Here is a 15,539-nt window from a genome sequence, read left to right as displayed (position 1 = left end):
AAATGCTCTGACTGAAACCTGCACATGAAAAATGCAACAGAAGTTGAAAATCTCATACTTACTGATGCTTATTATTTTTTAAAAAGGAAGCTATGTTGCAATCGATGTTCATGGTGAACTATAAACAATAAAAATAGAGTGAAGACTTTGAAGGTAGCACAGGAAATTGTGGCTGGCACAACTAACTGAAGGTGAAAACAACTGAGTAATTGGATGAAGAAGCCATGCAATGGCACAAGATACAGTGGGCAAGTTCTGCTAATAATCCTTAGTATTGAAATATATGCAGGATGAAGTATTTGTATTTCAGAATGACAAAATCCTTTCCAGCCTGCAAGTAATTAAAGATGAGGTTCATTTCCTAAATTACATGAAAAATTTTAAAGCAGCAGGCTCAGATAACCTACACTAAAGAGCTCTAACAGCACTAAGAGAGATCTTGTTTGTAGTAACTCCTGGCATTTCAGTGAAATTTCAGAAGACTGATATTATTGTGGCAATGTTTAAGGAAAGAAAATTAAATAAGCAGAGCAAGCAGGATGACCCAGCTAGCTGAGTTATGGTTAACGTGACACCAGTGCCAAGGAGCACAGTACAAAGCTGATCCTTAGCCAGGTCGTAAATAAATCAATAACTGGCAGTAATTTTTATCAACATTGTCTTGTTGATAAATTCAATTTAATTTATTGATAAAGTTTGTAAGTCTGTTTCCTACAGATTGGTGTAGGAACATATTTCACAAGATATTTCACAAAGCATTTGATCCACCACTGTGACATCGATAAAGATCTTAGCCCAGTCTAGCGTCACTAAATGGAGAGACATTTCAGTTGTCTGGACCAGCGTGGGTCCAGAAGCAGGGCATATGCTTTTGAGCTGTGATGCATAGCAGGCACTTAACAAACCAGGTCAGTATTAGCTGGGGATGCCTGCAGTCATCAGGAACTTGGATCTTTTTTCTCCCTGGGTCATCCTCATAGCCTATTGTTGTAGTCTGATTTTTAGTTATTTGTGTTATTTTTGGTGTTGCTACATCTAAGTTATCCTAGCTTCTCTGTAAATGTAAAATAACCATTGATAGCACTTCTGAGTGACACGGAGATTTTCTAAGATGTGAATTATTGTGAGTGTAAAGCATCTAGACTGAGCAAGCAGTGGCTTAGGAAGGTTGGTATGTTCACATGAAGGTTTTATAATAAAACCAAGCTCAAAGCAATAAGCCTAAGAGCTAAGATCACAGTTCATACCTCTGGGACCAGGGAGCTGTATGGTGGAAAAGAGTATCACCAAGAAAAAATGAGGAATCATAGCACATGGACACTGGAGGCATGCAAATAATCAGAACGATGGTCTTGTAGACACGAGCAGTGCAAATAGGGAGAAGTGTGTAGAGAAGCAGGGATATGGTTCTCTTTCTGGAGGTCACCCTTAACACTGCCATGGAGTATGGCTTTGATTTGTACAGTTTAAGGAGGATGTTCATGACTGGAGAAGGTACAGAGAAGAACCATAAGAGCAGGGAGGAGTTCCTGGCACTGACGAAAGAGCAGCTGATCAAGATCTTGCGAAGTGAGGACCATGAGGAGAGAGGGAATGTCTTATGACCTATGTAGACTAAACAGAGCTAAGACAGAGCTGATTGCTAAGAAGCGCTTAGATCCAGTGTATATGCTGCTGAGCAGAAAAGCAACACTGAAGACTGAAGAACTCTTTAATATAACAGCTTTAGCAAAAAACAGAGGCCAAAAGCTGAAACAACACTTGTTAAATTAGGGATAATCTTAAAAACCAAGGAAACGCATTATCAGGTATTTTGGCCATTTCTCCAATATTTAGAATTTTAAATCAAGACTGAAAGTCTTTCTGGTGGATAACTTGTATTTCAATAAAACATACCTGGATCAATGAAAAAATGACCGAGAGACATGGGACAATTTCTGTGCTAGGTACGAGTGAGTACTTCTTGACTTTTTGGCTTAGAAAAGAGATGACCTAGAGGAAGTATGATAGCTCTGCAAAGTTATCGGGGTCACAAAAGAGTTAAATGGTTTGCTCAGGGTGCATCATGAGTCAGTGGGAAAGTTATGAATAGGAGCTAAATGGTCTTGATCCCTTAGCTGTTGTAGGATCCAGTGCTGTACAAGAGCATAGTCTTATATAGCAATAACCAGTCTCATGGGTCATCCTGGAACTAAGCATGGAAGAATTGTTTGTTGAGAGAGGTTTCCAGAGTAATTTAGCCAGAGCAAAGAGAATAAAGAGGAATGGGAAGAAAGAGAGCAGAGACACAGGCAGAAACAATTGTTTTATACTTAACGAAAAGCATGAAGGAAATCTTTGGCTATGGTGATACAGAAAAAGTTGGCGTTATGGCAGTGAGAGGGGATAATTAACTCCTGAATTTTGAGCACAGCAAAATAAAAAGCAGGAAAATTCCTGCTCTGATTCAGGCACCATAAAGAAGGACAGGAAAGAATTGAGTTAGTGAAAGAGCGGGGGGAGGGGGAAAGACCATCAGAGCTTTACAGAAGACCAAATTCTTGTTCTTTCTTTTCAAACAGTAGACCTGCCAATTTGAGTCAACACAAAATACAGATGTGGCAAAGTATGATTCTACAAACAATTCAGTGCTGGTAGGAATTAGCCCATTGTTAAATATACTGAGAAGCTGCTTGGAAGCAGAGCGTGACCTAATGGGTTTAGCATTACTGTTGCAGCTGTGTGAAACTGTTCCAATAAATAAACAGTCCAGTGAAGAAAGTGTGTTGGATTTTTAAGATTCTCCTCGTTTAACAGGATGTGATAAGTCATTGTTTTAACTGTGAGCCAGTCCTTAAACGCCGTTACGGTGTCTATTCCATAAGAAGCACTGAGATGATGCTGATTTTCACAATTTGATAATCTGCCCCCCACCCCCACCCCGCCCCAGATAAATCCTTCTCATGGTTTTCCTGGTGATACCATTATGAAAGGCTGTACAGAATGGCACAGATCTGTCCACTGGACAGCGATGTCAGAGGGAGTATGGATGCATAACTGAAACCAGGATTTCATTCATTCTTACCTGATGAGTCTCTCTGGGATTGGAGCAGATTTTGGTTTTACTTTGACTGTAACAGTGATGCTGGGAAGCAGAATTACTGATGGGGGCCCTCCCTGACATTTCCATTTGTTGGACATCATTCTGTCTGGAATCATTCAGTGGGATTAATTGCACTCGAAATTATGCTTCAGATTCATATTGTAGGAGACTTCTGTACTGCAGTTTAAGGTAAAAGCCCAGTGCAGCAGACCATGCATCCTGTATACTGGTAATATATGGATCCAGGGATTTCTCTCATACACCACAATCCCCCATTTTACAATAAAGTTTTTGAGATACAAAACAATACTTTTTCCGAGGTCAGTAGCCAGGCTCTCTGACCTGTTTTTGCCTGCAGCATTTGTTCTTTATTTAAGCAGAGCCAGGCACACAGGAACCTGTGACAGGAGTGCTGTGTGCCTACGCTACTGAAGGGTTTGGGTTGGAGGTTTGGTGCGTTACTGGCATGGCATTACGGAGCTCTCTAGTTCTCACTGTTCCACCTTAAGTCAGCAGGAGCTGCCTGTGCCTCTCCTCTTTGAAAGTCAACCCCGAGATGTTACCTGCAGTCTTCCAGCTGCTCAGTTCAACTCACAAGATTACACCTGTGCTAACCTGCCTAGGAGCTTTGTGATGCAGATGCAAAAACATCAGAGAAAGATTAATATAACCAGCCATTGATTTATTATGTTCTAGGAAGTAAGAGGTAAAGCAGGCTGGCCTGATGCCCTGAGCCCAGCCCCCACGACGATTTCGCTTGTCCTGACATACATCCACCAGCATTTATCTTGTCTGTTCCCCTTCCTCTCCCTTTAGTTTCTCAAACTTCAGGAGTTTCTTTTGGCAGGCGTGCTCCTCACTGCTGCTGATGCTGGAGCTTTCCTCTGAGCTTTCGGAGAGGAGATACTTGATTGCCAGCATGTCCTTCTTGTTCATTTGCAAGCAGAGGCAGGAGGATTCGCTCACCTTAAATGACTCCCCCCACATATTCCGGCACATGTCAGTTCCATTTGCATACATCTGTGTATCAAATAAGAAATGCATCAATTACATTTAAAAATAACTGAGTTAAAATAAGTTTGTATCAAATCAATAAACATTTATACCATTTCAAAAATCGGAACTAGATGATAAAAAAGCAGTCTGCAGTCATATACTGTCTTGCTGTGTGCCATGCTTCATCACTTCTGAGGTATCTTAAACTGTTTTTCAGTCCCACAACTGGCAAAAGAGATTTGCCTGTTGTGAGAGAAAGCGATTACACAAAGTGCAAAGTGATGGACAGCCAGCCCTTTGTTCCCACCCTGGGGCTGACAGCCCAGCTACCCTTCTGGGGTTGACAGCCCAAAGCTGTGTGTGAGAGGCTCTTCAACTTGTAGCATGTCAGGACACTCTGACATATTTTGGGATCTGAGTAGTGCTGAAAGTGCCAGACAGTGCTTTGAATACGGGAATCTTTATATCTACAGGCTGGAGACAGCCCAGTGGAGTCACAGCTCCGTGTGATCTCATTGTGCCTGTACATCATGACCGGGCAGGACCTCACAAAGGGAAGCGACATAACTTTGGAACTGCTCGAAGAAAATGGTGCAACAGCCTTTCTGCCTCAAGAAATGGTAAACTGCAACTTCTTGTACTCTCTTCAAGTGAATCTGTCCTGTTCTTGGTCCTGTTGTTTTGTAAGGCCTGTGTCATAGGACCCGGACAACCACATAAGCAAGATATTTCTTGTTTGCCAAGTTCACATGGTGACAACCTTCTGTCTGCCCAGCTTGAGTTTGCCTAAAGAGCATTAGCTTAGGAGTTACCACCACAAAGTAGGCAGGATATACACTTTATCTTGCCTGCATTTCTCCCATGTGTTTGTGGTTGAAGCTCAATCTTTTCTGTTTCTGTAAAAGAAGATTTAGGTACTCCCAGGAGCAAAGCCAAGATGTTGGGGGTGGGAGTGAAAGCAGGAGTAGAAGCCTTGGGAATTAAGGAGTGGGAGTGTTAAGACTGAAACCGTGGGCCAGGCAGCAGGACTGCTGATTCACCTTGACCATGTCACCACCATCTCTCTGAAGGAAGCTCTGTTTCATCTGTAGTAGTACGAGTAATCCCTGGACGTGATGCTGGTTCTTTAACCCTACTGTGTTTCCGCGAGTGCTGTAATTCCTGTGTGGAGTGCTGGCTGACTTGGAGAAGGTACCCTGTCTTTGTGGTTGGAAGATTTCTGCATGGAAGCTGCTTCGTGTGCAAAAAAATTAGTGATTACAGATTTGTCTATTACGTGGAAGTGAGAATGGGCATCTGTAGTCCTGCAGCTTCACCTATCTTCCTGCAGCTCCACCTACTTTCCATGAGTTCTTAGGAGACGTCTCCCTGTCTCCCCACATGTAATAGGATGTTGGCTATACCGTTCAGGAAGGCAGATGAGAAGAAATCTGCTTTAGCAATCTGTCCTTTGTGAATAACACAGAGTCCATTCCAAATAGCCCCAAAGACTCTGTAGTCTGTAAAATAACTTTTCAGTTCACACCACCTCTAGCCTGGGCTTGTTCCACGGATGCTGCGGTTGCTGGAAGAGGAGTGTGGAGGCTGACTAACACACAGGGAGCAATGCACGGTCAGAAAAGGAAAGGTTGCTAAATCTAATTCTCTCCTTGTGTTCTCAGAGCAGGTAGATTTTTGCTGTTTCTTTCCCACTATTCCTGTGCTTTTAAGCAGCATTAGACATTTTCTTCGAGCTCCTGTACAGTTCCTGGGTTTCTACCTGCTTTTAGCTAATCATTCCAGAAAGTATTAAAAGCTTTTCTTAGGTCTGTGTGCAAGAGACATGGCTACGTCCTATTCCTGTGTCCACAGTTCTGTAATATGTGTTCATGCTCTTCTACTTGCTAAATTGGTAATCCTATTTTGACCTTCCTCCTAAGGAAGGTCCTTTTTAAAGATCAGATCATAGGCAGAATGCTGCAGCAAACAAACAGTGCACACAACCCGTTTACCAAACATAACTCTAAATTACTGCAACAGACTCTGATTCTTCAGTTTTGGGGAAATGTTCTCATCTGTGCAGTAACATTGCTTGCGGAGCACTCATTTGGGAGAACAATGGCAAAATGCACCTCATTTTAGCCAGGATAAACCTGGCTATGATCCATTGTGTATCCTTAATATTCAGCGTTTGTTCCATATTCAGCATTTATTTCAAATAGTCCTTCCAACCAGTGACATATGTCAAATGTAGGGCTGCTGACTGCTCCTCCATTCGAGCTGAGGGCCGTAGCCGAGCGAGCATCTGTCCACAGTGCTCTGACACTGAAGAACCCTTCTGGGTAGCAGTAACTTCCTTTTCCATGAGTTGAGTCCAAACCAAGCGAGTCTGGTGTTTGTCTATCATGTAATTTTCATATGGAAAATCTGCTTTTTAAAAATTTCTCTGAAAAAACTTCATCATTTTTCTTACTTACCACGCAAGCCTATTTTTGGTGAAAAACATGGGCAGTTTAGGGTGTGGTTTCATTTAGTTTAGGAATAGCTGTGCCTGGCCTCAAGTGATAAGACCTCTGGATTTGCTGCATGTTTTTCCCTGCAGATGGTATATTTTCTTTAAGAAATAAGTACAAGGAAATTCAAGGTCCTATCTCTGGACTAGGGACAGTTTGAGCAGGGCCTGGAGATTATTTACGGAGATTATAATTTTGTTTTTCCCTTTGACTGGAACTACTGATGATTTAGCACATCTGGGAAACTAAGCTGTAAGTTTCCACAGCCCATTTGTTTTTTGGCTACTTTCCTGAGCCTGCTGATTAGTGTCACTTTAGCAAGGCAGACAGCAATCCTGTACTAACTGGACTGTGACTTCCACTTATATCAGTTGCTGAAATGATTTCTGGAAGTACATGCACTTGAATTGAATTCAAGACAATGAATCTGGGACCTCTGCAAGCCTTACTGCCAATCCCTAAGCACTGCGTTTACATTTTGTTTACTTCTGCAGTTTGGACAATTTTCATGGACTCAGTGAAGTTCAACTGTTAAAATTATTCACATAAGTATAGCAGTTTTGAGCTGTATTATATTGCCCTGATGCTGAACTTCCTTGAGATATTAGAAGAAAGCCTGCCTGACTATTGAAAGGTCCATAGAATAATGTCAGGCAGGACTTAGGGATTTGGAGGATGAAAGAAGGACTTGAACATAACAAGGTAAAATAGTGAAAAGGGCAAAGATGCCTAATAGGCCAGAAAACTTTAAGAATTCCTTTGTGATTTGGGAAGTTATGTCCCAATCTGAGAAGACAGAGGTGTATAAAGCTTACATTATGTAGGAACCTCTTAAAATGCATCTTAGTACCTCTGTTGTATGAACAATTTCATTTACCATTTAATTTCTATGCCCCACTGTGGTTAAAATATCAGTGTTGCTTGGCCTTTTATTTCTGTTTCACGAGTGGAATGAATAGAGATTAATTATATTTATATATACTTAGAGTAAGCAATCTACATAAATATAAAAGTTTTAAAATTTGTATACTTAAAAAGTCTGATGTAGGTATGGCTTAAAACTGCGGAACTAAAGATAATTCACCTTTTACACCCATATATTCATTAAAAAACACCAAAACCTCTTAATGCCATTTTTCTGCTCCAGTTGATCAGGTTTTCTTACCTCATGGTATGGAATACATTTATTCTTACAGCGGTTTTCTCCACTTTCATCCCATTCCCAGTCTGTCAGCCAGTTACGAACACATGTGGAATCATCTTTGCAGGCTTCATACCTTCATGGAGATTAGTGTGGAAGATAGAGTTATTTCTCTGACTTTTTTTTCTGTGGACTCAGATTCAACTCAAAAAGTCGATGTGGGCTCTGCTAGTAACATGGTGTGGTTGTGCAGAGCTGCTTAGCAACAGATCTTCAAGAAACGTGCACATTATCTTAGCTTGACATATATGTAAACTCTGAGCTGGCCGGGGAGACCTAAATCCCCATGAAGACTAAACACTTCGCCCACTGTGTTTTATACACACAGGCTTGAGCAAAGGGCTCATGTTCTGAGGAGCAACACTCACCCACACAGTGTTTTGTGCTTGGTTATGTTTGCTGATGTTACTGAGAGGAGGAAATGCTGTGTGGGAGGGAGTTCCATGACTGCTGATGTTCAATGTTGTGACAGAGCACAGGTAGGCTGAGAGTGAACTGTCATGCGAAGGAGATTTGGGGAAAGTTTGTGTTTATGGATTTATGGAAAAAGAAGAATGGTATTTCCTGGGCAGGGGTTTGCTGTGAGGAATGTGCATGGAAATAAGGAAAATCCACAAACAACAAAATCATATAAACTAATAGGCTGTCAGCCTCAGAACGACATTAAAGTTGAACGAAGTTAAAGTTGAAGTGAAGGAGGAAAGACTAAAGTCTTGCAGGATATAAGTCTAAAATTCTAAATTTTAAGTTATTTTTAACTTGTAAGTAATAATGTAAAAAAGAAAGCCTATAAAATGGGCTGGAATGAGTACGGTATGCACCTGGCCGGTCTGTGTGATGACAGATCTCATGACTTACTGTTATCCGATATAATTTCCTTCTTTCAACTTCTTTTCATGTTCCACTTTGTGGCTCTTACCTTTCTTAGGGATCACTTTCTGCAAATAGGTTAACATCTACTTAAATTTAATCTCACTGGCTTCAGGCGGACTATTCGTACCAGTAACTGAGAGTGCCAAAACCATGAGGCACCACTTCAAAAAGTTAGCATCATTCAGCATGGTATAATTAATGCCGTTGGATATACTTTCTGTTTGTCACTTTGAATCTTCAGGGTCACGTTTCCAAAATTATTTTGAAATCACAGAGGCTGCAGACTATTTTAAAATGACGTATGAGGTTGTCATGTGGTCACACAACTACAAGAACTGGACATTGCAGTACACTTGCACACGCAGAAAGGTTCAAGAACATGCCCATCTGCAGAACATTCACGTAGGTTTTCCAGGCGTTTTGGAGAGAGGAAGAGCAGTAACAGATGAAGGGTAACCATGGCCTGAACTAAACAGGTCTAGGGCAGGAGATATGTATTCTCAAACGTGTTCATCCATGAATCCGCTGTCAGAGGTAGGGACCATGCTGGAAATACAGGCTGCAATTTGATAAATTAGTATCATGTGACACTAATAGGCAGATCCTACCAGTTCATGCCATTATTTGGGACAAGGGACAGTTTGGCACAAGAATTTGGGACTAGGGACTATAAGAATAATTAGTCTGTGGTTTGTTAGCTGCAAGCAGTCAGCGTGTACCCTGACTGAGAAAGACACATCGAGGTAATTGCCCAGTGACAGCGTTTCTCTAATGCTTGTCACTTCACCTGCTCGAAGGCATGCCAGTTAGGAGCATCAATGCAAACTTTTTGTTAGTCACTATGTCTGAACTCTCCACATACCACTGTCAGATTCTACAATTAAATTAGCTCTTGGTTCTTCAAGCCGTGTAGGCATGTCCTTTACCTTATGCACACCCTTAAATTCATTGCTTTCTGGTAAAATCGATCAGCACCTGCTGTGAGCTCTTAATACCACCACTTCCACTTAAAGAAGTTGTGCCCTTCCCTTCCCACAGTCTTCTGTTTTGGTTTCCTTTTTTATTTGGCTGAGTATTTTTCAGCCAGGGCTGCTTAGGGCCTCTCAGGCAGTGCTGCTGGCACACAGGTGAGGACAGGGTAGGAGAGAGAATGAGCAGCCCGTGGGACTGAGGAGAGGGCAGAATCACTTCTTGTAAAATTAGTGCCACCTTCAGTTGTGCTTTCCAATTATGAATATGTATTTCAGAGTTTTACTGAACTAGGTCATTGATGCTATGCATCTGGTTTCCTCACGAATTTGAATTAAATGTTTATTAAATTATTTATATTTTTATTCACGACTATCTCTATTGAATTGTCAGGTTAAATATTTCCTAATTATGATTATTTCCTGACTCTGCGGTTTGTTATATAAGCAGATAGCAAGGCATAACTGTTGTTTTGAGTTTTTCTTTATCCCAGTGGAAGTAATTATGGAGCTAAGTTTATGAAAACTTGTGACTTAAGAAAAGTCTGGTTTCTGCTGTCCAGAAACCCGTAAGTGGTTCCTCAAACATTAATTAGAGCCTGCGAGAAACATAAACAAAAATACTTAAAAGATCCACCTTGAACATACTAGTCTCCTATGCACAACGGGCAGGATATTTTTATTTTAAATGCCCCCCCCCTTTTTTTTTTATAATTAGCTGTTGCTGTTTTAAGGAGCACAGGGCCCTTTCACAGGTGGGTCAAAAAATGGCTGGTACATCAGGCTCTTTCAAAAGCAATAGTTTTAGGACTAGTGGGAGCAAGGAATCCTAAGACAATAGGGAGAAAAGGAAGGCCCCGAGCTGGCCAGATGGATTTCTTTTAAATGAAGTCACTGCTCATTCAGAATCCCCTGCACATTTCTGGCCACAAAGACATACAGTATGCAGCAGGCATGCTCACGGCATGTAGAGAAACTAGGTCACATCACTAGCAGCACTACAGCACGCTAAAGGGACTCCGGTGAATAAACATGAAAAAATGTTACTTTAAATCACCAGAAAGAGTGCGAATTCTGTCCAGGCTCTTTTCTAGCCTCAGGCCTTAAGTGGGGTGAGGGAACAGGCTGACACTGGCACTAGGCAGGCACGCAGACTAGCACGCACCGCAATGGGCCATCATTACATTTTCGATTCAGGCCAGGCATCTGTGACGCCAACAGGGGCAATTGTTCAGCGTTTGCTTAGAGTAGAGCCTACTCTGCCAGGAGACTACACTGGAAAAAGGGTCAGTTTTTCCTGTGCAGCAGCTCTCCATCACACACCCCCATATTTTCCACATCAGAAAGTTTAAACTGCTGTTTACTTGGAGGTTCTGGCAATACCCACGGGACACTGAAGGTTTTGTTATGTAACACCGACCCACTGTATACACTTCAGTACAAACCTTACATACGCTAAGGCTGGCTTAAACCAGTTCATACATGCACACTAAACTTACAGGGTACATTTAATTTCACCGCTACACTTCCATGGGATATACCAGTTTGGTGGTGACTTTGTGTGCTATTTACTGGTATTCTATCACTTTGCCTGTTAGATCCATTCTAAAACTCACAGGCAACTCCAGTGCTTTAATATTCAAATGCTTCCAAATTTTGATGGTATTTGGTTCTGAGATTTAAGATTTCTGAGCACTCAGGCAAATTCAAGGTCTCAGTCTTTATCTTCAAGAAGGTCAATAGTCGGATTCAGTCTAGGAGATTACCAAAAACTTAGGAAGGAAGACTGCACATGACAAGCCAGTTCCTGAGGCACATAGAGTTTCCTACCACAAAAATAAAATTCCTCGGTAGAGGAAACTCTAGGGAAGCTAAGAAATACATCAGCCCTTCTCACTATCTTTCATTAAAAAGCCATGCTATGCTTCTTGTTTCCTTCTTTGGTGCAAAGCAATGGAGACATATTTAAATACAAATCCTACCAAAACACTGCACTGCATACAAGACTTAGTCCTTGAAGAGAAGAGGGGTGTGAAAGTGGATCCGTGTGTCAATAATATTCAAGTTGTTTAACCACTAGGGAGAGCACCATACCGAGCAGCGCAAGAGAACCTGGCCAAGCGCGCCGTGTGTTCTGTATTTTCTGTGCTTCCAAGAAAACAGTTTTATAACATTTTTAGTACAGTTTTCCATGCTTTTCAGAGCAGCCTAAGGGATTCAGACATTCACAGTTCATTACTTTTGAGGGATGCTAGCAGTTCTACAGTGTGAACACACCTTGTGCTGTTTGTACTATGCTTCACACCAATTTAACTGTACTGACAGATCACTGTAGTTACTAGGCACAACATTAGTATGGTACTGACCGTGATTACCATGTCACATCATGACATTTTTTAAGCTCCAACATCTCCAAATCAAGAGGGAAGGAGGGAATGATGTATGATGGATATGGACCATTGAAAATGTCTCAGTACCCACCTGCATATAATGCTCCTACCCCAAGACTAAGGACAAGTGGATGCTGGGTTGTCCCACTATGTGTCCTGCACTCAAAAAGTAATGTGATTGCCTAATGCTATATTTTGGGAAACAAAATTAACGCTATTATGCTTGCTCACTGCTATTAATATTTTTAGCGTTACTTGGCTGCAAGTTTCTCTGAGATTCAGAGTGATTTTAAGAGAGAGACAGGTGAAAAAATTAAGGAATTAAGCTAATTTGTTATATGAATTAATTGAAAACATAGAGGAAGTGGCTGCTTTTGTGATTTCGTAATGCGTTCTCCACTATGAGCATGGTGAGACACTGGCACAGGTTGCCCAGAGAAGTTGTGGATGTGTCATCCCTGGAAGTGTTCAAGACCAGGTAGGACGGGGCATTGAGGAAGCTGGTCTAATGGAAGGTGTCCCTCCCCATAGCAGGGAGGCTGGCACTAGCTTATCTTCCAACCCAAACCACTCTATGATTCTGTGATTTTATACATATAGAAGAAATGTATCATATCGTGATCCAGTGTTTAGGTTTAAGAAGCTAACTGCACACACGCTAACTCACAGGCATGGACTTCTCAAAGGGTGCACAGGGCCTTACTGCTGTTAGCGTGTGTCAACGTGGTGTGAGCTCCTTCTGATGCCACTGCACTCCATCCTCAGGGAGAGCAGGGCAGTGCTGTCCCTGTCCCTCCATCCTGCATTCATCCTGTGTCATTACTATTTTGGAGGTAGTAGCTTAACGGTAAAACCTAGAGATGGCAAACAAGAAATGAAGAGGAAGAACAAGAAAAAAGGCATAAAGGTGGTTCAACACCGTCGAATCTTTGTGCCACTTGATTGGGAGATCTGTGCTTCATCCACTCATGCTCCTTGACACCCTAGTGACACAGGCATATTAACGCTAAATAAAAATACTTTGATAAAAAGCTGAACCTACCAGTCATCACAAAAGCTTTGACACAGTGGAACAGACTGAATAGCAGCAATGGAGTTGGGATGGATCCAGCGAGCAGCGTGTGGAGAACACCGGTAAAAGCACTCAATTTTCTTTGTGACATCTTCGCAGCTGTGGTGGTGAGAAAAGCCACAAATAAGCTTGTTTCTTAGCATTGAGGCTATAGGCTCAGTTTTCTAGGGCTGCTTTGATGTGAATGCAGTACTACAGATCAGGAGAAAAACAAGACCAGCATCCTTTCGCCTTGCATGTGTCTAGGTTCCAGTCACAGTTCCTTTGGCACTGTGTACAGACTCTGACCGTGCAATTATCACAGCCAGTGAAAGAGTGCACAAATGTTTCCATGCATATTTCAGCCCTATTTGAGTAAGCTTTCTGTAAACTTTTGAGGGCTTGAGTTTTCCTGGCAAGAATGATTCCAGCAATAATAAAATGTAGTTTAAAACTGTAGTACAAAACTTCTTCTTTGCTGTAGCTGCATGGTTCCACTAATCCTTAGATTTTCCCACAGCCCAGCTGAAGTTACTTAAAACCGCATACTGTCGCTGCTCTTCTGGGAGTGGCAGGCAATGGCTGTTACTTTTGCACATCTGTTTTTGCTTAATTGTTTCGACTTTCATTCTTTTATTTCTATAACTTGCCGTGTTTCACAGCTCTAACAACTAATGGGGTACTAAAAATCTTAGATATGAAGATATTTTTCATGGTTACAAAACCCACAGGACTACAAGAATTTTTATACTAAATATTCAGAAGTTCAATTTCTTGACTCTTGTGCATTTTGTCTGTGAGATTTAATAATCTAGTTGATCTGCTTTCTAAACACAGGAAGAAGCCTGGTCTGTATGGACTAAGGGTCACAATCACTGGTATGTGACGGCTGCTTTAGAGAGCTACAGAAGTGCAATGGGGTCGTTACCGACTGGGTTTATGACTGCTTCCCATTGCTAGATCTGGTTCCATACTGAAAGCAAACTTGAGAAAACATACCCCTTTCTTGATAAAATGGCATAAATCCCTCTGCACATGTGGTGTATACTTAGGGGTTCATGGGCTTTTGTGAGAGGAGAAGAACGGTAAGGTCTCAGGTATAGAGAACTAGGAACTAGGCTGGGTGGCATCATCTCTAGAGCAACTTCGAGACTGTCCACCAGCAGCTGCAGGTGGAGTTCCCATTAGCTGCATAACTGCGACAGCACAGATCTGTTGAACCAGGACGCCAACAACATCAAAGCTGACTTACGATTTACTGAGTTGTCCACATCTGTTCCAGTAGCTGTTGCTTACTTTAGTTACTGGGGAATGAGCCAATTGCTCTGTGAAGTCTGCATAGCAACAGGAAGCTGTTAGGGATGAAACAGAGATCTCACAATAAGGATTTTCTTTTTAATACTGTGTTTGGAAGACTCAAAATGTACGATGTATCTATTTTGGTCCATAGCATGGTAAGGTCTCTTAGTACTAACTAGATGTACTCAATCTCTAAGTTTTTTGGGTTTGGAAGTAGCAGTGTAAATGCTAAGTTAGGTGGGTTGACATCTACAGTGCTTTGTCAAGGTGTGCCCAGGGAGACCCAAGAATTTTACAAGTGTTCTGCCAGATGTTATATCTTGAGGGACACTAACTTTGAAAAAATATAATAAATACTATACTTTGCTCACTACAATATTTTGATTTAAACTTTTCCCATTTGGTATGTGCTACAATTAATTCATTTTTATACTTAATCACAATAAACCAAATTAATATTTGTTATGAACTTTTTTAAGGAGATGGAGCAACAAGAAAAGTAAACTGCAATCAGTAATCAGAATTTTTTAAAGACAATAAGTGAAGTCAGTGAGGGTTTTGTAGTTGACTTTGTTAAGAAGCAGAATCTTACTCTTGGTTTGCATGCAGCGAAATGCCAATGATGGAAGCTTTTCAAACACAATGTATACTGCATCTTATATATTTATGAGAAGTTAAGGGAACTGCCATAACAATTATTGTGTACAAGCTGTACTTCTAGGCGATACTTGGCAAACATTAAACCACTCTTACATTTAGAATACAGAGTGCATTCATGCATATTTGGCTCAGGACTTGGCTTCAGTTTGTGGGTATCTCCTTCCAGACATCCGTATTTTTGGCAGGTAGATGACATTATGACAGCAAAAAGAGTGACTGCAAACCTCAGCATTGTTGTTGGGTTCTTTTTCCTGTATGGGAAGAAGTCTTTATTGATATCCTTTATTTCCAGGAGGAACCATAACATTAGAAGACTGCTTAAAAAAAGCTACATGTATAACCAAATAAAATAAAGATGCACACATAAATACTAAGACACCCAATCTCCCTCTCTCTTTGCTTATATCCGAACGCTTCTCATATTTTTGAGGTTTGGTGGCAAGTGATAAAAGCCGTCAACAGTTCAGGCTATTTATGAAAATGTTATAATTTTCAGTATTCAATAGAACTATTTTAAATTTCTTATA

The 15,539-nt window shown here is 41.2% G+C and overlaps 1 protein-coding gene across 1 annotated transcript; it reads right to left on the bottom strand.

Moving 5' to 3' along the window:
* Positions 1–3,743: 3,743 nt before the first annotated feature.
* On the bottom strand, positions 3,744–15,257 carry LOC104497097 (riboflavin-binding protein). Its single transcript, XM_010140310.1, has 5 exons — positions 15,106–15,257; positions 14,306–14,405; positions 13,045–13,173; positions 7,736–7,847; positions 3,744–4,102 (listed from the first exon to the last, which is right to left on the bottom strand). Exons 1-5 carry the CDS (start codon positions 15,242–15,244, stop codon positions 3,866–3,868), a joined length of 717 nt encoding a protein of 238 aa, XP_010138612.1. The 5' UTR covers positions 15,245–15,257; the 3' UTR covers positions 3,744–3,865.
* Positions 15,258–15,539: the final 282 nt, after the last annotated feature.

This window comes from Buceros rhinoceros, unplaced genomic scaffold (assembly GCF_000710305.1).
Source record: "Buceros rhinoceros silvestris isolate BGI_N320 unplaced genomic scaffold, ASM71030v1 scaffold23307, whole genome shotgun sequence".
NCBI lineage: Eukaryota > Metazoa > Chordata > Aves > Bucerotiformes > Bucerotidae > Buceros > Buceros rhinoceros.
This window is presented reverse-complemented; position numbering and strand designations above follow the sequence as displayed.

Bases quoted from the DNA above. Each gene is read 5' to 3' on its own strand.
- LOC104497097 (XM_010140310.1), bottom strand. From the start codon at position 15,244: ATGCTGAGGTTTGCAGTCACTCTTTTTGCTGTCATAATGTCATCTACC. The intron at 13,174-14,305 runs GTAAGTCAGCTT...TCACCACCACAG, and splicing joins TGTGGACAACTCAGTAAATC to CTGCGAAGATGTCACAAAGA. The intron at 7,848-13,044 runs GTAGGTTCAGCT...ATCTCCATGAAG, and splicing joins CAAAGCTTTTGTGATGACTG to GTATGAAGCCTGCAAAGATG.